Genomic DNA, 26,819 nt, shown 5'->3' with positions numbered 1-26,819 from the left:
CAAAGTTATGAGGTTGCTGAAAAAAATGACCTACAACCAGTCTCGCATTTATGACTATTGCAAAACTTGGTCATGATTTGGAGTTGCAGTGTCCCAGGGATCATGTGATTGCTATGTCAGGGTTTCAAATAGCATCCAAAAGTAAATCAGAGTCCAAGGCAAAGTATTGCTCAAAGTTCCAATTTATTAAGAGAGCCATGTTGGCACATCTGGGAAAACCCGAATCTGAAAGCTTCCCTGTTTTCCCCACCCAGTTGAAAGTTCAAGATCTTGTCCCCATACCCACAAGTCCATCACATGGTCCAATCTCGCACTGCCATGCTGGCTGTTTCACCCATCTAACCCTTCACTTTGAACCTTATAAACCCTACAGGTCCCTAGTGCTTGTGAATGTAATTTAAATTTAAAGTAAAACTTTGTTCTCCCAAACTGTTTTTTTGTTGCCTTTCAGAACAATTAATTCAGTCTAGCTAGCATCAAGAATTACTTTTCTTGGAACTTAGTTTTCAAACCAAATTAAGTTTTATTGAATAATATTGTTGTCCTATATTTGGATACCAGTGACGTGCGGTCAGCTTTAGCCCTGGTGAGGCACTTTTTAGACTTGTGGACTTCAACTCCCAGAATTCCACAGCCAGGCATGCTCAGTTCCGATTTAAAGTGACAGCATTTTTCCCCCTTGCAAAATAAGTTTTCCCATTCTTTTTCTTCTCCCTCCTGCTCGTTCCTCCCTCTCTCCCTCCCTCTCTCCCCCCTCTCTCAAACAGACACATGCACACAGAGAACTTTGATCCCTCTCTAATTCACTCACTCTCAAACACAAACACAGAAGTTGGATATATTTTCCAAAGGCTTGAAAGCAGCTCGTCTGCCATACCCCCCCTTCCCCTGCTGCCTTCCGATCAAACTTTTTGAATTCCTCCCCCCTCCCCACATGCACCTTTTCCAGCTGTTTCAGAGACGATTTCAACTCTGCTTCTCCCTGCCCTGCCCTACCCTCCCCTCTTGAAAAGCCAGAGCTTTGTCAGACTGAGCTAGTTGCTCTCAGAGAACTCTAAAAAGCCTCTAAAAATGCCCTCTACAGGAGGCGAGAGAATACGTGCCTCATTTACATAAGGAATTCTTTGCTTGTTAACCCTTGCTTAACTCTTAAAAGACGAAAAATTCCTTATGCAAAAGAGGCCCCTAGTTCTCTGGCCTCCTCCTAGTTAATACTGAGAGCAGACACCAAGCCACTGTGACTTGAAATCTGGTAGCAACTACCCTGGCTTTAATTATTTTAAGAAAATTATTTAAAATCCTTTCCTTTCCCTGAGGAGACTGGTGAGGTCCCGCCTCCCTTGCCTCTAGTGACTGCACATCCCTGTTAGATACTTTCCCCTAAATCAGCTCTTAAAAGTTTACTGCTTTTTCTCAATAACCTAGGTAAAATAGCAAATTGATCAGCACAAAATGGGCAGCTGTAGACTTAGCTGTAGAAGAAAGAAGTAGCTTTAGAAAAGGAATAACTTTTTAGATGAAGTGGATCATCTAAAGAGATGTCGACAATATAAGAGCAAAGAGGGAGAAGCGAAAAAATTTGCATCAGACATCATTTTATATCTTTTTTTGTGTGTCAATATTTTATGCTTACAATATAGGTAACAACCACATTAAAATCTTTTTTCCCCATACTTTTGTCTCACATTTTTACAAACAATTGATGGAAAGCTTCTTTAGCAATTTAATGTCAAAATTTCTAGATAATCTCTTTAGTTTTGCTTTGTTGTTTTTTTTGAACCATTTCATAAATTTGCATTGTTTCTTTTGTCACTTATAATCCAGATGTAGATCAATGCTGCCACCTATGGAAGCTGTGCAGGAAAGTCCTACAGAAAAAAGCAAAAAAAGTACAAAATATCAGGATTTTTAAAAAGAATAGAACAGAAGAGTTTAGTATCTGGACAGGTGTGTGTGTGTGTGTGTTTTAAATGAAAATTAAATAGTCATTTAGAAGCAGTAAGATATAATACATTTTACTCCTGTTTTGAGTCAGTGTTGACTTTCTGCTTAAATTAGGCCCTGCAGTTTTCTGGGCAACATTTTGTGATTTGCCCTTGCCTCCTTCCTGGTACATGCAGTACAATACGAGCGAGACATGTGTACATTGGGGAAACAAAACAACCATTTCATAAGCACATGATACAGCAAAGGAGAACAAACCCATCAAGATAAGATTCAGCAGTTCACCTGCATTTAAAAAACAAAGGCCACTCTTTTGAAGACAGCAAAGTCCACATTTTGAATAGAGAGGACCGCTGGTTTGAAAGAGGAGTCAAAGAGGCCATCTAATATGTCAAAATTGTACAGCCCTTTCTCAACGGGGGGGCGGGGTGGGGAGATACATCATCATCTATCTCCAGTCTACAACAGTGTCAGGCCTGTAGCCTGTTCCTTTTGGGATCTTTGGCCTGCCACACTAATATTCTATTCTACTATGCTGTCTCAATAGTGGGGGATTGGGAGGGGGAATAGTAAGGAGTAGAATGTGATGTTGTCAAAATAAAATTCCTTTCTAGAATCCAAGGTCATCCTTTGTTTCTACACCTCTGCACCTGACCGGAACTGGATGGGTGGAACTGCCAGCATGGCAGTGGAAGATTGGGCCATGTGATGGACTTGTGGGTGTGGGGGCAGGATCTTGAGCTTTCAACTGTGTGGGGAAAACAGGGAAGCTTTCAGATTCGGAATTCCCAGATGTGCCAACATGACTCTCTTAATAAATTGGAACTTTGAGCAATAGTTTGCCTTGGACTCCGATTTAATTTTGGATGTTATTTGGAACCCTGACACATAGTCCTTTCAGTAGATCCAAGAAGGCTCCACACCCATTTGCACTAGTCAGGTGACCCTAAGGACATAGATAAACCTCCAAGTGCTTCAACAACCCTCCAAAAGGATGCAAATGACCAGCTGTCTGCAAGGAATATAAATCCTTCCATTCTCCACCATCCAGTCAGAGCTGAAGAAGCTTCTTGGATTAGAAGTGAAACTTCTTCAGAACAAACAAGTGAAACTTTTTCAAAGAAAAACCATCTTTGGGACCTCCTTCCTAGAGTTGAGGAGTGACTGGCCAAAGTCAGCCAGCTGACTTACAGTTTCTGAACTGGAATTCATACTCCTGGTTTCTAGCCAGTACCTTAACTACTATACCATATTGCCTCTTACTCTTATATTCTCAAAGAATATAATTGACAAAGAAATATAAAAATAAACTGATAATTTAATAATTTACTAAATAAAATATAAGCAAACATGTTTTCTACTGCAATCCCCCCTATCTACAGCACAATGTTGGGCCAAGAACTTTTCAACTATCAGGGTTCAAGATAGTGTAAACCAGGCATATCCAACCTTGATGACTTTTAAGATTTGTGAATTTCAACCACCAGAAACCCCCACCCAGCCACAAGTCTTAAGAGTTGCCAAGGTTGGACATCTCCGATATACACATTTGAATAGCACACAAACTTTCTCAAACTGGAACCAAATTAAACTATACTACTTTGGTGGCACATATATAAGTTTTGCCCTGGGTGATGAAAACAATATGTGACAAAACTAATGCTCAAAGGCCCTCAAAATGTAAGAGAAATTATTTAAAATTGTGGTTTGTTTTTTAAACAATGCAAAAATGACACCGACAATAGGTTAAGTAGACGTAACATGCAATGACGTAGCTTTAAAAAAGGAATTGTACTGCTTTTTCCAAGTAATAGGGTTGATGCAAGATGAACACCACACATTTGAGCTAAATAAACTGTTTTTTTATGGGAAACAATTTATTTTATCCAAAAAAATATTTATCTACAAAGGAATAACCGTCCCTGATACTTTTTGGTGTATATTTCATGTATGTATCTGTGGATTCAGATTATAGGAGGACTAAAAAGAAACCTTTGGGCTATAAGAGTTTTTCAAATAGTAATTAAAATGGCATCAATCCAGCATCAGAGAGCTCTTGAAATATCTGATCTAATGACCACTACAGCTCTTTATATGTAACACCTCTGTTAAGCATGCTGCACTGACTCCATTTCCTTTCAGGTGTAATTAAAGATTCAAGTCACCTACATGCATAGGGCTAGATTATTTTTGAAACCACCTTTCTCTAAGGACATCCTACCAGGTCAGATAGGCTGGGGACGCTCCTAGTCCCGTCTCCTAAATATTGCCTCTAAGGAGATAACATGCCAGGGAAGTTTGTCTTGGTCCCAAGCTTTTGTTTATAATTTGTTTGGTTTTAATACTTTTTATTTCGTTTTTAAGTTTTGATTGAGAGATGCCCAGAGTTTGTTATAGGATAGGCAGATACATAAAATTTTAAATAAATGAATAAGTGAGCTTACATATGGCCTACATCCAGGGCCATAGTAATATTTTTGTTATTTAATTCAGATCTTTCTCATTTATTATTTTTATAAATAATTCAAGGTATTAAATATGGCTAATACTCCTATTTCCCCACAACCCCCTCTCTCTGAGGTGGATTGGGCTGAGACAGAGTCAAAAATCAGCCAGGGGAAATAGGGAATGCATTCCAGTAATGTAGCAGCCCCATTGTTAGCAAGGCCTTCTGCCTATCATACCACCAATCAATTGAGGGAGGATACACTTAGGATGGAGTAGAAATAGCAGTTAGACCATCTAAGGAGCTACTGGATACTGGCTCCTTAGGTTTTCATCTTTCCACTTTATTGATCAAATATTCTCACTCTCCAAAGAAAGAAAACAAAAGCAGCAAAAGTTTATTGTTGGTTACCATGATGATTCCATTTTTGTCCTTTTTGGCATGTTCATGTGATCTTTCCTGTTAATTAGATTTACACAGTTGGTGGGAGACTAGATTAACAGGGAATATCACAATTACCAAATCCCAGTGAAGGATTTCAGTTCAATTTCTCTGTGATTCATATACCTTTTATTTGCCACTGAATAGCAAATCAGATGCAACTTTATCAATCCACGAAGCCAGAGAATGACAAGGTCAAGGACTCAACAGATTGGTAAAAATGCTACCATGAGAAACACAGGCATTTTTTAAAAAAAGTATATTCTTTCTCATACTTTATAAATTCTCTGGGGAATTATTGTTTTATATTTCTAAAAAAAACCCATAAAACTCTGTTGACTTTGATATACTGTATACGTATTGTATATATATTTATAAATGCTCTTAATCTCTTCAATTTAGGATTTCCATATTTTAAGTTATGTATCATTCAGTCAGCGTCAACTGTCTAGAATGGGTAAACAACATATGGAAAGCAATACATTATCAGTATCAAGATTAGAATTTATATTTCAAAGCCATTAATGTTAATATTTGACTATCTATTGCACTTCAATATCCTCCTTCTTAATAAACAAAATTTCTTAGATGAATCACTGTAAATAAATTTCCAGGGCTTATATAATATTGACCATGGATCTTTCTAGGACAAGGAGCATGTTTTGTTTTCTAGTCAAAGGATTAAAACTTCCTTTGTGAATAACACTTCAAAGTGTACAATAGGAAAATAAATGACCAGAGGAATAACTGTACATTAGGAAGAATAAATGGCCAAAATGTATGTTTACTTCAGTATAAATTTAACTTACATTAAATATATTCAGTACAATTAGTGCCAATGTAGTTAAGGATTTTTCATTTCCAATAAACTAAAACTTACAGGTTTAGAGAGTGTCTTAGGACCTGTGGCTTTTAGAGATAGCTCTTAGACCATAGGATAAGTGCCCCACATTTTTGCTGACAAATCCATATTTTTCAGTCTTTGCAATCTGGCATCCACAAAGTATGTTGGCATTATAAGTGGTCCTCATTTAGCAGCTGCCTCATTTAGTAGCCATTAACAGTTATGACAGTAATGAAAAATCCATTTATTTATAGCTTTATGAGCAATCCATGGATTTACAACTTTCATAGATCTATGCAGAAAAGGAAAGATTGTAATGGTTTCATTTAGTAATCACGTGACTTGTTGGTTGATTCCAATTGTGGTCGCTAAATGAGGATGACCTACTCAAATCCCAGAATTCTTAGACATTCACTAGATCATGAAAAGCTGAGTGAAATGAATAGCCAGCAGACATTTAAGCATTCTGAGTATTTCATTGACAGGTCTAAATTGCAAAGTGTGAATATCCAATCTTGACTGCATATTGCATCTTACTTTGTCTTATGCTTATTAAACAAACATCAATGGGGTAATTGTTTTCTTTTTTAAAAAAATTGAAACTCATTAGGATTAAAAGATGGTAGATAACTCCTCTGGATTACCTTTGATGTACAGAAAAAAGAAGAGACGCGGTTTCTTGAAATTCTTCATTTTCCTGTCATTTTTATTACTGATCATGGGAAGCAAGATAAAATGAAAAGGTTCCCCTCGCACATATGTGCTAGTTATTTCCCACTCTAGGGGGCGGTGCTCATTTCTGTTTCAAAGCCAAAGAGCCAGCACTGTCCAAAGACATCTCCATGGTCACTTGGCCGGCATGATTAAACGCCGAAGGCGCACAGAACCTTCCCACCAAAGGTAGTCCCTATTTTTCTACTGGGATTTTTACATGCTTTTGAACTGCTAGGTTGGCAGAAGCTGGGACAAGTAATGGGAGCTCACTCCATTACGCAGCACTAGGGATTCAAACTGCTGAACTGCCGACCTTTCTGATCAACAAGCTCAGCATCTTAGCCACTGAGCCACCCTGCCCATATCTTGGGAAGTACTACCCAGTAAAGAAAACTGTATCAAATCATTCACATTATGTTCAATAAATATATTCCTAGAAATAACAACCATTGTTTCAGGTTACAGAACTAGTATAAACAAACAATGCCTGTTTAATGTTAATAGTGCATATTATACCACCACCATCTCCTGTGAGAGAAAAGTACAGTTGAGGATGTTCTGAACCAATGAAGAAATACTTTTCTTATACATATGTTTAAATGAACATCTTTATTAAGAAAACTGGTGGTGGCTCTGTCAAGAGCCACCTGAAGGAAATAATAATCCAGTAGACCATACCAAAGGCACAGTGGTGTTTATAACAAGAACTGCAGAGTCAGTCCCTTCCAACAAAATCAGTGAGATCAGAAAGCTTCCTGTCCTGTTAGTTTTGCTGCAGTGGCTGTCCTTTACTTGAGAGAAGCAGAAGGCTGACTCTGTAGCACGATACTCCTCAGTAGGATAACTCATCTAAGTCTCAAATGAATTCAATGTCTTTTTGCTGCATCTGAATATCAGTGTTGCAGAAAGTCTCTTTATAGATTCAGAACTTCAGCCATTTCTCGATTTTATAATCCATTCGGCATTTGGGTTCAGCTGATATAAGTTCTTCATGAAAGTGTCGTCATCTAGGCATCGTTCACCTGTCATGGAAACATATCATATGAACTCTTAAAATACCAAATAAGAATTTCAATTAATGATTTTCTTAGAGGAAATTTCACCGAACAGGGTGGAACTTTTTTCTGTCAAAGTCATAAAATCAAGCAAGACATCAATATGGGACTGTAACTTCAATATCGCATGCTATACGCGAAACATTTTTATGCGATTCCACTTTTCCACATTCCACTTTTAAGGAATGCTTAACTCTGGCTGATATTCCTGCCCGATTTCTGAAATGGAAGCATTTAAATAATTGTTTGCTCTTGTCACAAGTCACTTTGCTGTATCCGGAGAATTGCCATAACTACACCAGTCTCTAACCACCTTTGGAAAACAATTGTGGCATGTTCAATATTCCTCAATCTGTGGACTGGGAATCTCTCCTTCGCACTCTATGCATGCTTTCTCCAGATGGTAGCTATGCATAATGGTCCCTGTTTACCCCATTGTCCCCGAGTGAAAACAATTTGCTCATGGAAGCAGATTCTAATCTATAAAAATTTCTTCTCTGCTGAATAATATAGTGATAATATAAAATTTAACAAAAGTCTTTTTTTTTACATAGTGCAAGGGTCTTTGCTAGGGATAAATCCTTACAGATACACAAAATCAGCACTTTATTTATTTTAGCATGTATAAGATAACAAGATATAAGAATAAACATGATTATGAATACAGGAAATAGATATGAATAAGTGGGGACAGTAGGACAGGGATGGTAGGCATATTGATGTGCCTTATCCTGGCCTTATCCACCTCTGAACAACATCATCTGACAAACTACAACAGCTTGTTGTAGTTTCCACTCCCACAGGCCCATCTCTCTCTGGAATCGGCTAATATCATGCACAAGACTAAAGTTGTGTGATCATATACAGGTAGTTCTTGACTTACAAATGTTCATTTAGCGACCGTTCGAAGTTACAACAACACTAAAAATAAGTGACGTATGACCATTTTTCATGCTTATGACTGTTGCAGCATTTCCATGTTCACACGATCAAAATTCAGCTGCTTGACAACCGACTCAAATTTATGATGGGTGCATTTTCCAGGGGTTATGTGATCAGCTGTTGCGACCTTCTGACAAGCAAAGCCATATTCACTTAACAACCGTGTTCCTAAGAACTACAGTGATTCACTTAACAACTGTGGCAAGAAATGTCGTAAAATGGGGCAAAACTCATTGAACAAATGTTTTGCTTAGCAACCGAAATTTCAGGCTCAGTTGTGGTCGTAAGTCGAGGACTATCTGTACAATTATTTAAGTGTTTAGGTGTCCATCAATAAAAAGGTTTTAGCATGGCTCTTAATAGATTTAATTTCCATAGATAGTTGACAGGAAAGCACATAATTTCCTGAATATTAGGGGAGGGGATCTAACAGTAAAAGCAATTTGTTAATAAAATCAATTGCCCAGAAGAAGAATGAATTCCTCTTTCCCAAATATAATGAAATAGAAGTGAGATAGCAGCATATCAGGAATGTTTTATTTTGAATTCTTTCACTGAGCAGAGTGTCACTTCTGTCTCAATGATTCTAAATAATCTGGTAAGAAAAAATAAACCACCTGATTTGCCCATCGTAACTAAGCAGTGTTAACAACCTTACCAATATTTCCTCCTACTTCATGTAAAAACAGCGCTTCTTTCTTCAAACTTTGTACAGTTCCACTGGCAAAATAAAAGTAAAGAAAATGATCAGCCATTATCCCAAATAACTCCCGACTGAAAGCTACTAGTGTGCACCAGAAAATGGCCTGCTGGCTCAGAGTTTGCAAGTGCACTAAAATTATTTTTTCCCATCTGTTAACTTACTGCAATAACATATCACACTTGAATGATTATGGGAAAAGAAGCTGTTTGCAACCTTGAATTACAAGAGAGGAAAATCAGCTGGAAAAAAATCCATATATTCACAAAGAAGTAATCATTCTGCCCCCCCCTTTTTTTTGGGAAAAAAAAAATACCCAGGAAATTTTATTGCCACCTTTTGACTGGATATCATTATTTAACACAAATCCAATTAATTTATATTCATAGTTTCTTTATATACTTCCAGCATCATAGTACATGTCCTAAAATTGTTTTTAGAAATTAAATGGGCAAATCATTTTATATACTTTCAAGTCAGGTGGCTCTCACTTAATGATTGCCTTGTTTAATTACCTTTGAAGTTATGTGAATGGTCCCTGCAGTCATGTGATTCGCAATCCATGGGTGTCTACAACTGTCACGTGATTGCTATTTGCACATGTATAAGCCAATTTCCAACAAGCAGACGCAATACAGATGGCAGCAATAAAATTGCAAGTCACAGTCATATATATACATGTATTGTGTCACAACCCCTGGTATGCCCTGGTATGCATACTGCTTCCCTTTTCTGTCTAACAGCTCACCCTAGGAGCCATCCAGGCAGAAAGCCATTTTTTATGTTTCCTTGTTACATTTGTGTTGCATTTATGCTGATTATTTATTTATCAGCCCAAATGCTATATATATAGCATTATTATATTATATTATATTATATTATATTATATTATATTAATTATTATATTATACACACACACACACACACACACACACACACACACACACACACACACACACACACACACACACACACATATATATATATATATATATATATATATATATATATATACACACATACATACACACATACATACATATACATACATACATATATATATACACACACACACACAGATATATAAGTCTGTCATAGGCATATGATATCTTGCTTAATGACCATGCCACAGCTATAGAGTCGCCAGTCCCAGTTGTGATAATTAAGCGAGAACTACCTATAGATCAGTATCTATAGAAACATGCTAGATTCTATGCTAAAGCTAGCTTAGCTGCCTTGTTTCAGAAATGAAGCAGGTCACCCACTTCCATTTTACAAAACCAACAATGGAACTGCATATTTAAATCCTAGAGAGCAGACTATTATTTATACTCTTGGGAATCTTCCAATATTTCAGGCTATGAATCAGTTTAAAGATCTAAGAGACACTAGAAATGAATACTGTATATTCACGAGAGAAACCTGACACCCTATGATGAAGTAACTCTTCCATAAAATAAGACGTATAGATCCCACTGCATGTAAAGAAGAGGGAACTAATGTCCTTCTCATATTCCCCAGGAGAAAAGCAGAGCATTATTGGGGATTCCACAGTCCCCTTTAAAAGTGGGAGTGTAATCAGAAGGAAATTCCCCTTCTTCTACAGTGGAATATCTGGATACAAATGCCTGCAATAAACTCATCACAAGTGAAAATTGATCCAAAATCTGTTTTACATTGGCACAATTATTCTTAAAGGGTTAAAAAAAAACCTCCTTTCTATCTCAGCATTCTCTTTTAATTAATGCTAGGTGGAAGAAACACCTCAGCAACATTGGTGCAGTTCTTCAGCCAGGTAACGTTTTAAACATAGATGAGATCCTACAATCAGGGGTGAAATTCAGCGGGTTCTGACAGGTTCTGGAGAACTGGTAGCGGAAATTTTGAGTAGTTCAGAGAACTGGCAAATACCACCTCTGGTTGGCCCTAGAGTGGGATGGGAATGGAGATTTTGCACGCCCACCAAGCCACGCCCACAGAACTGGTAGTAAAAAAAAATGAATTTCACCACTGCCTACAATGGATAACTTGGTGATTCCTTCCACAGGCAGTGCCAACAGCTGCCTTAGATGAACTACTGTTGGTTTTTTTAAAAAAAGTTTCTTTTTATTGATCCCCCCCCCCCCGGTGCCCCTACTTCAAGGTCAACCATTGATCCTCTGGAGAAAATTCATTACATCTGTCCATTCCCTGCTTTGGTAGAATTCAAAATTAACATTTCATAAAATGGCAGGCTTAGTAGACAGAGAGAGAGAGAGAGAGAGAGAAAGGCAAACAGGCTTGTACCTTTTCTGGCTGAGGAACCTGGCAACGATATCACCAGCTTTTAGCTCTCCCGTCAGCTGGATTGCCATGGAAACTTTGGAAAGATGAGGTGCTTGAACCCGTATTACTCCCTCTGGAATATCAGCCTGCAAAGCAATAATGAAATTGGAACACAGCACCTTGCAGCTGGCTTTGAGAAGGGTTTTCTCCAAATCTGTGCAGACTGAATGCCCAAATCTGGCATTTTGTCCTGTGCAAAGCAGAAGCTATCTTGTTTCCTCCCCTACAGTGCAATTTACCAAAATTCAAACAATTTTAAAAATTAGCTTTCAGAGCAATGGAACATACTTATTCACAGATGGGATGGTGGATTTTTAACCACCAATTTAGAAGCTACATATTAAGAGCCTGCATTTAAGCTAACATATTTATATATGAATCAGATCCTGTTCTGTAATGAAGTGGGGGGAGAGGAGACTCTTCATTTCAGAATCTTACACTCTTAAAAAGCAGGTGGGGATCAAGTTTTAATTTTCTAACCAAATGCCATTTCGACCTTCTGATGGAATATAATTCCAAAATATGAAACAGTGTGCGTGATTTCAAATTTCATATTCTGAAAGAGGTTATCTTACCTTCAAGTATAAAAGAAACCCACTATTTAAATTTCAACATGTGCCATACAGCATTTTATTCAAATGAAGATATAGGGCATAATTCAGAATCATTGCACACTACTTCTGGTTCCACGTGCCGGAATGTGAAAGCAAGCACTGGAGCAGGTATTATCTAGGTATTTTAGTGGTTTAAAGATATAGGTAGTCTTTGAGTTTCAACAGTAATTGGGACTGGTATATCCTACTTGGAAATTCTGCTAAGAGATTAGTTATAAAACACAATGTGATGCTTTGATAGACAGTCCCCGCTGCTGTCATTAACTGAATCCCACAGGTTGTTAGGTGAGGACCCATCCCAATCCAAGCCATTCCCCCCCAGCCCCATGCTTGAAAGGTAAGGGACTGCTTACACTTCACATCTGCCCCACCTGCCTAACTCTCCCCATCTCTGCCCCTTGGTCATCTTGCACTCTACTGCCTCTGCCTGCCCTGATGGCCTGCTGGCTCTTCTGCCCTACACCCAGCTCACTCTATCACCCAGCCAGCCCTTGCCACCTATTGTGGCCCACCAGCGGAGCCGTCAGCAGATTCGGACAGAGAGGAGGTTGGGGAGGAACATGGGCCAGTCCGGGAATCTGGGGAAAGCTCTGACAAGTACTCTGTGTTGGAGGCAGAGAGGGGGCCAGGGCCGTATGACAGTTATCAGCTGCCTTCGGAGTCAGAGATCAGTGTGGCAGACAAACAGCTGGAGCCTGTTCCCAGTGTGCGCATGTGCAGAGTTACCAGACGAAGGGAACAGCTGAAGAAGAGGGGCCGACTTGGCGCTAGGCCATAGGTGGATGGTGAATGACCTCTCCCATGGGGAATAAAAGAGAAGCGAAAGGGGAGGGGTGTTTGCAGGAGACAATTAGTTCATTCCTGCATTCTTGCAAAGTATTGAGACTCTGAAAGATATCGGCCTGGCCACTATCCACTGGCCACTGATAAAGGTCGGTAATTGTGAACTATCTTGAAAGACTCTGGGCCAGGATTTTGCTGGAGAGGAATTCACTGTAAATTAAACAAAAGGGGTTTATCGGGACAAGGACTCAGCTTCATGCTGCTGGGGAAGCCTATGTCAGACCACCACCCTGCACTTGCTTGCTCTGTCATCCTACTGGCCCTGCTGACCCCAGGTAAACGTAGCCATCTTTTCCCCACAGCTGAGGTGTGTCAGGCCTGGTCCTGTTTCTCTTCTATTTAGAGGTGGCATGAGCGGCCTTGGTGAAAAGGCCTGGCACAGCCCCAGCAACTGCCTTACATAGGGCCAAGCCAGGCGTTCCTCACTAGAATCAGAAGAAATAAGGCAAAGGGCAGCTAGGTGCAGCAAAGCCTTCAGAGTGCAGGGTAATGGGGTGGATGGGGCTTTGCACTATGGTGCTGACCATAACACAGGACTTGAGGCAGCATTTCTCAGCAGGGGTAGCACTGGGGCTGAAGTAAAGACCTTGAGGGAAGGCCTCAGCCTCTATTTCAGTCCCGGTAACACTATGCAGGATGGCCAAAAGGACAGAAATAGGAGGCAGAGGGGAAAATAGGCAGGTAGGGGGCGTTGAAGTGTTCCTAAGATTGTAAGTACAGGCAGGTTGCCAAGTGCCAAAATTTGTTTGTACCAATATGTTTTAGGAAGGCAAGAGCTGAACAAAAGAGAGATGATGCAAAGGGGGTAGGACATGTAGAACATGTAGGACCAGATGTGGAGAGTGGAGATTTCTGCTTGATTTCTCTTAAATTGGGAGTATTTTTGAAACAATTAAGCAAACTTTTATTAATAAATGAAGACCACTGCTGGGGGCCATAAAAGGGCTATGTAACTCGGGCTATCAGATATCCACTCCTCTCTGGGTCCACAGAACCAAAAATGACTATTTCCATCACTGTGAACGTGGCCAGAAACACCAATTAGTTTTCAATAGGAAAAAAAAATGCTTAGGTCCACGCAATTCTAAATGTATCCACAAGATGGCTCCAATCCATAAGATTATAAATATTCAGTTAGAAAATGTGGAATAATTGAAAGAAAATCTATATTCAGAAAAATAATATGCAAATATTTGGCTTGATTTCTGTTATGCATCATATTAATAGTATGGTGATATTTTAATAGATATCATTATCTAAAGTTATCCAGGTGACAAACAACCAAAAGTATATATTCTAGCAACAGTTTTGATTTTTAAAGAATACCAGGCAGCTAAAGAAATTGAAAGTTTGCTTAAAATATGCAGTATGTATGCAATGCCTATATTTTAAGTACTTCACACTGCTTTATTTTGGAACTGTACTAATAGTTTAATCTTTAACCCAAATAGAATGGCTGAGAAATGAAATAAAAAGACTTTTTGTGTCCCAGGAAGCTGTATTTTTTTTTCCAGCTGCAAGCAGATTATACTAGCATTCCCCAGTTTCATAACTTCTAAATGTGTCAGTACTGCAATTGCTCAAAATGTAAGGATTCGTTTCTCTTCTTTGTTCAGATTAGGGTGGTCATTTGAACTCTAAAAATGTAAGGAAGTGCACAGGTATGATTGAGAGACTTCTAGTAAGAGCAACCACAATCTTAGGCAATTATCCTACAATTTACTACAAGCAGTTTCTACAGTTAAACACATCAGATACTCCAAAGAGATACAACTTTCTTTGTTCTGGAGGCTCTAATCCCTGTGGGTACAGCTGAAGTAGGAATTGTGGATTTTTGTTACAAATTGTTTGCTTACATCATTGCCACTCTTTTGATCGCTGATACTTTTATCTTGCTTTTCATGTTTTTCTCGGTCATACGCCATTTTTTTCAGAAGTTTCCTCATTGCTTTGTCCTTTCGTTCCTTCTTCTGACTTTCAGCATTCTGCTTTCTTACTTGGTTCACAAGAAACGTAGGAATCTAGGCAGACAGACAGCATGTTTTATTGCAACATTACTATTGCTCCCTTAAGACATTAGTAAACATCTGTTGGAAGCTTTCCAATAAAACTAAAAATGAACAGCAGATGCATTAATGTTCTGTACCAGTGAAGTTTCTTTTTTTAAAGTGAAGCATATTATTTCAATATCGAAATGCTACACACTCAGTGGAGTGATATAGTCTATATTTAAGTACAAATAGTTTGCCTTGGGTAGCAAACCATACTCCTCTAGCCAACAGCCTCAGTTCCAGATGCCATAGTATTTTAAACAATTGCATCTGGCCTTTCTGTGCAATCCACAACTCCCAAAAACATTTAAATCTCAACTGCAACTACTCCCATTCTGATGACACTCAATTTTAAAAAAAATCTCATGAACAAAAGGATTCAGACACTGACTGTTGTTTCTCAGACAGCTTTACATGAATATATTTCTAGAAGGGAAAATTTGATTGTTTTCATTAAGAACCATGTATAAAGTATGCTAAATACTTAAGTATGCTTAATAAGGTTACAGTTTCTTGTGAAAAACAAAACAGTTGACAAAATGAGAAGAATTGTGTGAAGAGTGAATAATAAAATTAAAGGACCCAATGCATAATACATTATTCTGTAAATGTTTCCAAGGGGAAAATAGATTATGCATTAACTGGATTAAATAAAACTGGATTGTTTTTTGGTTTGTTGATTAATATGGGCTCAAAGAAAACCAAAGTGTTTCTAAATTTGGATAGATGTTCATTTGGTCTTTATATAAATCAAAAGAAAAAGGCATCTTTTCCATCAAACTCACATATAATTAATGCAGCATTTATAGCATTTATAAAGGAACCACATCGTCTCTAAGACAGAAAAATTGTGGTCCACTGCTTCTGTGACGATTCTTTCAGGATAACACTCACTTTTTAACAAAAGCAAACTTACAGTCCAAAGAAGATTCTGGTATTTAATCATAAAACGCATGACGTTTGCTGTCCCAGCTGCCATAACAAACTCGCTTTGTTCTGTGGGCTTGGCACCCAAACCATGAAACATGAAGAGGTTTGGCGCCATAACCATGGCAACATTCTTTAGGTTCATCTTGTTTTTATCTCCATGATCGATCACTCTTTGAAGAAATTCAAGCAATACCTGAAAACAAGAGAACAATTTCAAAAGTAGCTGTATGAGCAATCTTTGCATTCAAACAGCCTATTTAAAAAAGATGCTAACTACATCTATCGAGTGCATTTTGTGCATTTCTTTGGTGATGCAACTAGGTGATGCTCAACATCAAAGTCAAGTGTTTAACTATCATATTTTTCAGAGTATAAGATGCACCTTTTTCCCTCAAAAAAGAGGCTGAAAATCTGTGTGTGTCTTATACACTGAATACAGCATTTTTGGCCTCCCGAAACCCTGCCCCCTTTGCAAAAATGGCCATGCATAGCCTTTAGGAGGCTTCCAGAGTGCTCCTGGGGGCTGAGGAGGGCAAAAATGAGCAAAAAACAAGCCTTTTTTGCTCATTTTCTTCACCTCCCCCAGTCCCCAGGAGCACTCTATAATCCTCCTAAAGGCTATGCATGCCCTTTTTTGGACACAAAAAGAGCCTGTTTTCGCAAAAAATGTGTCGTTTTTGGAAAGTTTGCAGAGTGCAAGAACTTTTTTTTAATTTGCCTCTTCAAAATCTTGGTGTGTCTTATACTCTGGTGTGTCTTATACTCTGAAAAATACGGTATTTTAGTAATATGGCAAAGGGAGAGACTAAAGTAGCTTTTATTCTAGAGAATATATGGGTTAACAAAACACAGAAATTGTCACACTATCAGATTGTCCAAATTTTATTTATGTTGGTCTTTGCAAGGCCTAGCCCTAGATGCTTGCCAATTATTATGTTGCCCTCCAGAAGCCCTGGGGTGAATTACACAGGAAAAAATAACAATGGCAACTAAAATGCAGGGCCATTTTAATATAACTTCCCTCCCACATCATCCCACAACTCAATGCAGGAAATACATGCTGGAACTATCCTTTTAAGACGGGGTTGTCTATCCTCTACTATAAGAGAATGGAAAGAAGAAGAAAAAACCACCTTTTAAGATAATTGGTTCTATCATGTCCTTCCTGATTCTTTTGTAGGCAAAAGATATCAGGTTTCTTTCATTTTGTTCTCTGAACCTCCAAACTGAACATCTTAATTTTATGTCTCCAAAATCATTTGGATCCCAACTGAGCAACTTGCAGCAGACCTGGCTGATCAGAACGTGTGGTCGTTTTTAATTTAACAAGCAAACTTTTATTCTGGAATTATCAATGGCCAATCCTGATACTTAAAAATAACTAACCTTGAGTGTATCTCTGTTTCCCTCTGGGAGAAGAAGAACCAAAAGATTCAGTGCTTGCAGCTGATGTTTCTTGGTTGGAAGTTCTGCCAAGGAAATGTGCAAGTGTATCAATTTTGGAATGATTTTGCATTTTCTACAATGACATTACTGGACATGAAATTATATAATAAACCTCACTGAAACGCTGTGAAAGATTTAAATTATGACAATGGGTTAACAAAAGCTCCAGATTTCATGTTTTTCATGACTCAGCTACCAAGAGATTTATTAGGTCTCAAATAATGGCAACCTCTTTTCTTTTAGCTATTTTGTTTCATGGGCAATGCTTCCTGATATAAAAAAATATGTGATAAAAGAGAACACCTTCCCAGATGTATCTGCCATTTAGGCATATGAATTGGAGGGAGTTTATGATACTCAGTGAAACACAGTGGTCTTTCCTGTGCAAATTATTACCAAATAAATTGTGATGCTGATCCAGGAATACCAAACTCTACACGATTGCTAAAACTATCAGTAGGAGCCAACAGCAATGTTATTATCAGCAATGTTCAGGATGCTTAGAATTTCCCCCGCATATATTTTCTTTAATATTTTTATGTACTGTATAATCTAGCTTTCAGAACAGAAACTAAGCAAATTTGAAAAATGCCTGCTTGAAATACACTCAGTAAATGCACTTGTCAATTACAGAAAATATCTACATATACAAACAATGAGGATAGCCACAAAATTCTGAAAACCAGTCATGCAGACAGGGGGAATCAGATATAAATCAACCTTAAAACATTCTTACTCCTTGCACTTTCCACAGTACAGATATGTATATTCTGGCAGAATGATGTGAATCTTTTAGGTGAATGTAAACTAATAACTATGTCATAATATCAATTACTTAAGTGTCTCCCTTTAATTCACTGGAAGAGCTTATATAACAAATGCTGATAAGGCAATAAAAAAGATAGCATCTATAGCTGAAACTAACATGTAACTCTAGAAATAAAAATATCTGCCACACCACTGCTTCCTCATTTGCTAATAATTCTCAACATACTATCACAATAATCCATGCTTTTCCCACAAAGTATAGATTTCAAGCAGATTTGGCAATCAGTCATGAAAATGAAGTAACCAGAAGGAAAGGGACCATCTATACCAGGGATGTCAAACTCAAGGCCCGGGGGCCAGATCCAGCCCATGGGGCCGCTCTGGAAATAGTGAAGGACTAGCTCACAGTGCTTCTGCCAGAGAAAATGGGCTCCTGAGCTCCGTTTTTGGCTGCCACGACCACCTGCAACCTTCTGCCAGTGAAAACAGAGCTTGGGAGGGCCACATGCACTAACACTACCATACATCAAAAACATCCTAGAAATAACCAACAATTGTGACTATATAGCCTCACTATAGCAGAACTAAAGTTCTTCAAAACATCTTAAGTAAACCAAAAGACATGATAGCCCAAAAATAAAAAAAACAGACATCATCTTCATTCTACAGTGTAAGAATTGTAACAACAACTTTGTAGGACGCTAACAGAGCACATACAGGAACACCAATTAGTAATCAGAAGACACAATGAAAAGTCCTTAATTTTACCACATCTTAGACCAAGATAAATCCAAAAATGCTAATTCCTAGAAGCTTGGCAATCAGACAAATCAGCCATCAACAAACACATAGAAATAAATTATATTTACACAGCATTAAAAAAAACAATAAAAAAGCTAAGAAGAAAACAAAAACAATAGAACATCTCTCCAGCAATCAGCATCCAGATATGCATGGCAATTTCCTCTCTAATTTTTTTTCAGTGTGGGCGGAAAAGTATAGTGTTTGAGCAGCACATTTTCATGCCTGAGCACCTGAATTTTTTTCACAGATGTCACCCAAGAAAACAACGAAATCAGTGTTATTTGAAAGTCAAAGTTATATTTATTCAAGATACACGTTTAATTAAAAGGGTTATATCAGTATCACTTATATTATTAAAATATTAAAATATTAAAATTATGTATAGTGTTTACGGTAATGTACGCTGTTATTCACTGAAAGTTTGTCTCATCTTAAAGTTTCTCACGTCTGTCTTTCTTTAACAACCATTCCGAGTACACTTTGTCAAGATCAATCTGCGCCGCTGAAGTCTGGTAAGATCGGATTCGCATCAGCATATTCAAGTGCTCAGTTTGCAGCCGATTGCGAGCTTTGGTCTTGATGGCATTCATCAGGCTGAAACCTCACTCACAATCGGCACTTGATGCTTGGAATGTTGCGCAGATGTCCAGCAGACGTGACAGCAATCCAAACTGTTGCTCTCTTAGTACAAACTGAACTACATCATCAAATGAGTGCATTAATCCAGACTTGAATTTCTCTGACACCAGAAATCTGAAGTCACGATATTGTGACTGTACAGCTTATGTGATGCTGACTTCTTCCAAATCGTCAAAGAAATGCTGGTATTTTCTAACCAGAGTTGCAATCTCAGTTTCCCCAAAATTATAAGAATTCACATTCGACAGAGCAGCAGTTTCGAATATATTCCAATCTGTCAGCTCATTGTCTGGAAAACGACTGTCAGGATGCAAGCACAAAGGTTCAATAAATCTGAGTATAGGAGCCGTGTCAATGTCTGGGTTGCTCTCCATATATTTGTGAGCTTCGTTATTCCAGTAAACCGTTTCACCTAAATACTGCAGGCAAAGCTTGGTTATTCTGGCCTTCACAAACTGAACGGCTTCTATTGGTGTCAGGTTGCTTCTTTGCAACAGCTTGTTCAATTCGGCTAATTCGCAAACAACGTCGTCAAACACAATCAATGCAGCACGAATCTGTGGATCCGTCAACTTTTTGTAAAAATATTTACAAACTGGGTCACTGTGTGATTCTGCTTGCTCTTTACAGTACTCAACCAAAACTGTAATGCTTTTCATTAATGCTCGCAATGCAAAATGTCTGGAAAGCCATCGTACTTCATTCAATGGTCTGAAGGCTACCGCTTCACACTCAAGAACTTCTGCTAGTTCTGCAAATGCCGTTTTCTTCCCAGAAGAGCGGCAGAACAGAGTGTACACAGTGCGCAATAAAGTCTCAATGTCTTTCATCAGTGAGACGTGCTTACATGCATCATCAATCCCCAGGTCTTCTCGATGTGCCACACAGTGCTGTTCAACCAAATGAGATACATCTTGACGAAGCTGAGCAGCCACACCATTATGCTTACCCAGCATCACAGATGCACCGTCTGACGTAAACATGACCATCTTTTGAAGATTGATGTTGTTTGTAGCATAGAACTCTTTTATGGCTGCTGTTATTGCTGTGCTGTCGCATGTTGACAACTGTAAAATTCCTGCAAACACGGTCTTATAAATCGCAGCATTAGACGGGCGGAATTTCGCATACAAAAACAACATTTTGGTGACTGATACATTGGTGCTTTCATCAGCAATAAGAGTATGACAACTGGCATTACATAGATCATGCATGACTTCTTTCTGAACAACTGCATTGATGCACTCCACAAACTCAAAGCCATAATTCTTGCTGCGCCAGCTCTCCGGAATGGACACATACTTGCCTATGTGGTCATGTATGGCTTTGACTGATAATATTGACACATTTATGTTTATGGCCAGCAACACATTATCAATCAAAATGTTGACTTCATCAGCATTAGCATTTCTGCGCAGTGAAACTTCTTTTCTGTTCGCTTTGTCTTCTGCACTTTCAGTCAGTAGCCTCGGCAGCCCTCCAGATTTCTGGCATCGTAGTTTAGTGATCGAATCCAGGTGAATCTTCTGATTGATATGACGCTTCAAATAATCAATTTTCCAATCGTTTTCCAGTGGCGAATGTGCCACCTGTACAAGCTTCTTGACATATTTGGCAAACAATGTTGTCACTACTTTCACGATAAGTGAAGATGTCACCCAGTTTTGTTAACTGTTTTCTAGATGAAGTTGGCAGTTCAGTCTCTACTAACTCTCCCAATCATTCTGGTTTAAACTTCCAGCTGCACTTTTTCTTCGTAACAACATTTACTCCAGCTTTACGTTTCGACATCAGCACTGACTGATGATGTACCTATAGGGTTAGGGTTTATCAATTATTACAATTATCTTTTCAAATTCATTTTGGATTAAATAAAAGAGCTTTGAAATGAATATATAAATGGCACTTAATACCACTAATATTAAAATAGTAAATGTTTGATATACTTCATTTTAATGAATTTCACTTGATATACTTCATTTTAATGAGTTAACATTCAATTGCAAAAGTTGTCTATACACTGTATGCTTCTGTGAATGTATTATATGCAATTTGCTATTTTAAATGAATAAAATTATTAAAATCGCCATAATTAAAGTCTCATTCACATCTAAGAGTTTTCTTCCATCATTAATTTGTAAACACAAGGATTTATTGCCTGCATGTTCAACAATGCTTGCTGATTGTTTAAAAATTTGTGGGAATTTGCTCCTCTCTGTACAGAGGGTTTCAGTAACCTACTACTACTACTACTACTGCAAAACTAATTTCTAAACTGCATACTACTTGCAAATATAAATAGATTGTTAAAATGGCTCTACCATAACAAATAAGAGAAAAAAAACCTTTCCTTTTGTTTATAAAGTAATGACTTTAGTTTGCTCCAAATGATTTAACTATGGAAGTCACTATTTTAAACTGACGGATAGGAAGTTTAATTAGATTAAAAGCAAAAATATTCTCAATGACTTTGAAAATCCCAATGAGTTATCAAATATAGGTACTCCTTCATTACAACGTGGGACTGGAATTTTTATTACTCAGAAATGTGGTCACAAAGCTGATGTCATGTGACCGGGCTCTCTCGCCTCTTTCCGACTCCGAGCGCATCAATCATGTTAGCCAAGGGATCTGCAAAGTTGGCTCTTTTAAGACTGGTGGACTTCAACTTCCAGAATTTTGAGAGTTGAAGTCCACCAGTCTTAAAACAGCCAACTTTGCAGACCCCTGTGTTAGCCCAAAGCCTGGTGCTGGGCTTTGCTCCCCCATTGGTGAAGCCCCAAGAAGCGAGGAGGGAGAAAAAGAGACGGAGACCAAGGAGCTTCCCCTCCCAGCAAAAATGTAACCTGGGAGAGCCAGCCCAGGCAATAGCAAATTAGCCGATCTCGCAGCACGCGCAGAAAGCGAGGTCTGAGGGGGGGGGGAGCAAAACTCCAGGGCTCTCTGACTGTTCTAATTCCCCGTGAAAACTGTTGCCTCTGAAGCATTTGCTCCAGTGTTTTGAACCTTTAAGCTCCCCTTTCTCTTTTTTCTTTTTGACCCACACTGATTAGGGAGAATCCTGAAGTCGGGCGGGGCTGAGGAGGGAGAAAAAGAGACGGAGACCAAGGAGCTTTCCCTCCCAGCAAAAATGTAACTGGGGAGAGCCAGCCCAGGCAGTAGCAAATTAGCCGATCACGCAGCGCGCGGGGAAAGCGAGGTCTGACCGGGGGGAGGCAGCAAAAGTCCAGGGCTCTCTGTTCTAATTCCCCGTGAAAACTGTTGCCTCTGAAGTGTTTGCTCCAGTGTTTTGAACCTTTAAGCTCCCCGTTCCCTTTTTTCTTTTAGGCCCACACTGATTAGAGAATTCTGAAGTCGGGCAGCAATGTACTGCAGTAGAAAAGGTTTAGCTGGAGGAGGTTTTGATTGCGATTCAGTAGCCGCTCTGTAGTTCGTGTCCAGATACGTAACGTGACTCTGCACGGCAATTAGAAACTATTGCGCGGCGTATTGCAGCCATGTGCACGGCCGCGCAAGCGCGCACCTTAGAGGGAACAGTGATGCATGGATTAACGCCTGAACAATCAAGCAATAAACAATAATCTATACAAGGAATCAAGGAGAAAACATCACCCCCACCCCCACAAATTACTGCTTATAAACATAGACCAAACTCGCTTCTAACATTGAAGGTGTTACCTAGTCAGATAATGAAACTTCTGCAAACAAATGAAGTTCAAAGAGCACTACAAATTCCACAAATCTGTTTTCCCCAAACAACACATTCGATGTATTTATTCATATTAATTTGTGGGCCTTTGTCTAATGGTTTATATAGAGATGGTTGCAAAGAATGAATAAAAGTATTAATAAATACACTTGGAAGCCTAAAATCCTTGTTTATCATAGTGCTAGATAAACTTTGTAAAGGGCATTCTTGCAAACATTATGAAGTGTGTTATCCCACAAAGCCCCAAGGGAGTTGCATGGCAGTAAACAATATGAGAATACCATTTATCCAAAACTGCACTGAAGGTCTTTGTCCCTAATTAGGCTGAGGAAAGCACTAAATGGAAGGAGGGGCAGAATTCTCTCCAATGAGGAAAAAAATACCCATAAATGCAAGATGAATTCATTGGAATGTGGATTCCAGCTTACTTTGAACCTCTTTCAAAGAGGGAGAAAAAGATGCAAGCAGATTTCCCATGCTAGTAAGTTAACGGAAGCATCTGGAAAATTGTATCACATCAGTTGTGGACTGTGAACAAGGCTTAGCAATCGACAAGGGTATGTGCAGCCAAGAGAAGGGGTGAAAAAAATCACTGTGGAACTGCTCAAAGTCTACAGCTACCTGACATTAATTTTTTCTTAAAAGAATGATAACATAAAATGATAACATTTTCGAAAGGAACCTAAATGGCCTCCTACAGTAAGTGTAAGGAAATCATGGGACTCCCTAGCTACTGATGACTACAACAACCCTCAGCAGCCTCAGCCAACAAGCATGTTAGTAAGAGGTGCTGGGATCTGTAGTTCTGTATTGTTTCCAAGCCTGCTCCTAGAATTTATAATGTAGCACATTTTGTATTGCAATTGTATTGCAATTAATTATAAGACACTTTGCAAATGCCTCTAACTATTCTGAAAATAATAACTCATCTATACTAACCAGTAAGGTATGTTAATGAATAGAGGTACTTCTGTGCATCGGTACTTCTGTGCATCTGTTTCTAGTGTTTAGAAGTGTTTTTGTTTTGTTTTTCTGCTATTTCATGGAACAGTTAATATGTTTTGATTGTAGGACACTCCCTAATCCAGCAGAGGCTCTTTATAGTAGAATGAGAGAAAGATAATTTATGATGATTTCTCCTTCTGGTAGCCCCTAACTTTGCCTGATAATCTGCTCCACAGACCGGGGAGCAATTTGGGATTTTTGGAGGAAAAGGAACAAATAATCAGAAATCTCTGACTACATAATTCTGCTGGCTTTGAAGCCTGTTCCTTCAGTAGACATTTAGAAACTAGAAATCTGAGACCTATATGTCAATAAAGATTAAGTGTACGCAGTAGTTTCGGTGGTTGCCTAATCTATGCATCTTATAGGCTGAGCTGAGCCATGCTTATCTTGTATGCTTAGCATGTGACTCTGCGTAATCTCCCAAGAGTGAACAAAAAAAAAAAAACCCCACCCCTACTTACTCTGCACATCCTGAAAAGCCTTAAGATACTCCACAGTAAACAAGGGTTGTGGTAATTCTCGGATGAAGAGTTTCAGAAGGCTGGCTGCATCATGTTGTTTGACACTATCCCAGTTAAAAGTCCCTTCGTAAAACTTTGATTCCAGCTCTTGGCAAAGGTTCTAAGTGACACAGGAGAAAAAAACGCAGGTTGTGAAGGTGGCATTTCATATTTAAAAACATTGTACTTTACAACCTGCATGAAAAAAGTAGCGCATGAAATGTAATAAACTGTGTCACTTTCCCCCCTCTCATACATCAGGATTACTACAATATTTTCTAGGACTTTTACTAAAAATATGTAATTTTATGCTTTTTGTGTGTGCAATGCCATATACATCAGAAGACTGGATTTTCATTTTAACCATAGTGCCCTCACACACAGGGGGGAGGGGGGGCTGCAGCCGGTGCAGCTGGAGCATGCCTCCCGGTTTTGTTTTATTTTATTAATTTTTAGTACTCCCATTGAATCCTTTTTTTATTTAATTAACATTTTTTGGTGGAGATAACAGCATAGAACATAATACAAACAAAAGCTTTTGTTGCTGCCGAGAATTAAATAAGCATTGTAGGTCTGCACATATTCTCCCCTTATTAGAGAGATTGCCAGGGAGGACAGACAATTTTTATCTAGGCTTTCTCCTCCAGGACACTAACACGGTTACCACGTATGCAGTGGCAAAGTTCTGTGCTGCTGTAATGTCCATAAGAAAAAAATTGGCTACAGAAGTATAGTTGTCATCTGGTACCAATTATCTGGACATATCTCTAACAATCTTTGGACCATTGTATTTACTCCTATACTTAACAGTGTTGCACCCAGGTAATCCAGGGAATGACCCGAACAATCTGAGAACATGTATGTTATTTTCCATTTTTAACGTCAATACCTTTTAATTATATCTTAATGACAGTATTTTTTAACATAGTATAAAAACTAATGTGTATTGCTGGTCTTTGACCGTAATAAAGATTTACCTACTTATTACTTACTTTTAACCATAGTTCATGTGTGTTTTCTCTTCACAGTAATAGTGTTCATAAGAGGAAGCGGTTGTCCAAAAATCCTTTTAGTTAACAACAACAACAAAACACACATACACTATGTTTTAAATTTTAAAATCAATTATGGTGGATGCTTCTGAATTCCTTTCTTAAAATTTCAAATAATTAAAAAGACTGTGGATGGATTTTGGTACTACTCTAGAACAGGCTGCATTCTCTTAAAACTTGGAAGCAGAATGGGCCAACTTGCCATGGCTAACTAGCCGCAGGACAATTTAACAATTCAATTTAATTATTCAAAATAAATAAAAATATTCTAATTTTTGTCTTTCTTTAATGATTCTACTCCACCATTTATTTGATATTAGTGTAACTCTTGTCCCACAGCGAATTGTCCTGTGGTGAGTTGGCTGTGGCGAATTAACCGTGATGACTTGGCCGTAGCAAGTTGGCCATGACAAATTGTTATAGACCCTTCTGAAAGGCTACCCTGCAAACTAGTTATGGGTGGGGCCAGAAAAACAGCACCTACACAAGGGAAGTTTAAATCTACAAGATAGTAAGTACAGCATCATTATTAAAAGTCCACTGCACGTACAACAGGGACACAGCTTTGAAGTGCCTAATTACAGATTTTGACACCTTTTGGAGATACTGCTGGTCCCTATCTTTTTTTCTAGCAGTTTGTTCCTCTAAGACTTCTAATTCCCTTTTTCAGCCCAAGCTCATTTTATGTTTGTGTCACTCTGCTCTAAGCAGCAGCTGTATCTTTTAGCAGCTGTCTTGCAGAAGGCTTTTGATCTTAGACCAAAGGCCGTAAGTGCAGTTTTCCATCCTGTAGGGCATTTGCACAGATGCCTGCCCGAAGCCCTAACTATCAAAACAGGTAGTCCATTGGGACAAGATGGAACAATTCTACAACTTGATATAAGACACCTTTCTATGTTATGAAGACTAGTACCTCAATTATATTATCTGTCTTCTTTATCCCAGATCAAATCCTCCTCTGACAATATTTTACAAGGGATTTGGATGTAATTCGGGGAGCAACCTCTGCCTGATGTCTCCTTTTTTAATATGTCGTCTCAAAGC

General features: G+C 38.5%; 1 protein-coding gene across 1 annotated transcript in view; it reads right to left on the bottom strand.

Moving 5' to 3' along the window:
• Positions 1 to 6,979: 6,979 nt before the first annotated feature.
• The window catches only part of ARHGAP18 (Rho GTPase activating protein 18), a 70,030-nt gene continuing 50,190 nt past the window's right edge, over positions 6,980 to 26,819 (bottom strand). Inside the window, exons 9-15 of the mRNA XM_087718502.1 lie at positions 24,685 to 24,844; positions 17,236 to 17,318; positions 15,836 to 16,042; positions 14,725 to 14,889; positions 11,373 to 11,497; positions 9,045 to 9,106; positions 6,980 to 7,411 (exon numbers count right to left, since the gene is read on the bottom strand). Of these exons, the coding sequence (XP_087574628.1) occupies positions 7,320 to 7,411; positions 9,045 to 9,106; positions 11,373 to 11,497; positions 14,725 to 14,889; positions 15,836 to 16,042; positions 17,236 to 17,318; positions 24,685 to 24,844 (894 nt within the window). The 3' untranslated portion in view covers positions 6,980 to 7,319. The remainder of the gene's footprint in view (positions 7,412 to 9,044; positions 9,107 to 11,372; positions 11,498 to 14,724; positions 14,890 to 15,835; positions 16,043 to 17,235; positions 17,319 to 24,684; positions 24,845 to 26,819) is intronic.

Source organism: Thamnophis sirtalis, unplaced genomic scaffold (assembly GCF_051295495.1).
Source record: "Thamnophis sirtalis isolate CommonGarterSnake01/CBP01778 unplaced genomic scaffold, rThaSir2_p1.2 scaffold_6, whole genome shotgun sequence".
Lineage (NCBI taxonomy): Eukaryota > Metazoa > Chordata > Lepidosauria > Squamata > Natricidae > Thamnophis > Thamnophis sirtalis.
The sequence above is the reverse complement of the archived record's forward strand: the minus strand, read 5'-3'. Positions and strand labels throughout refer to the sequence as shown.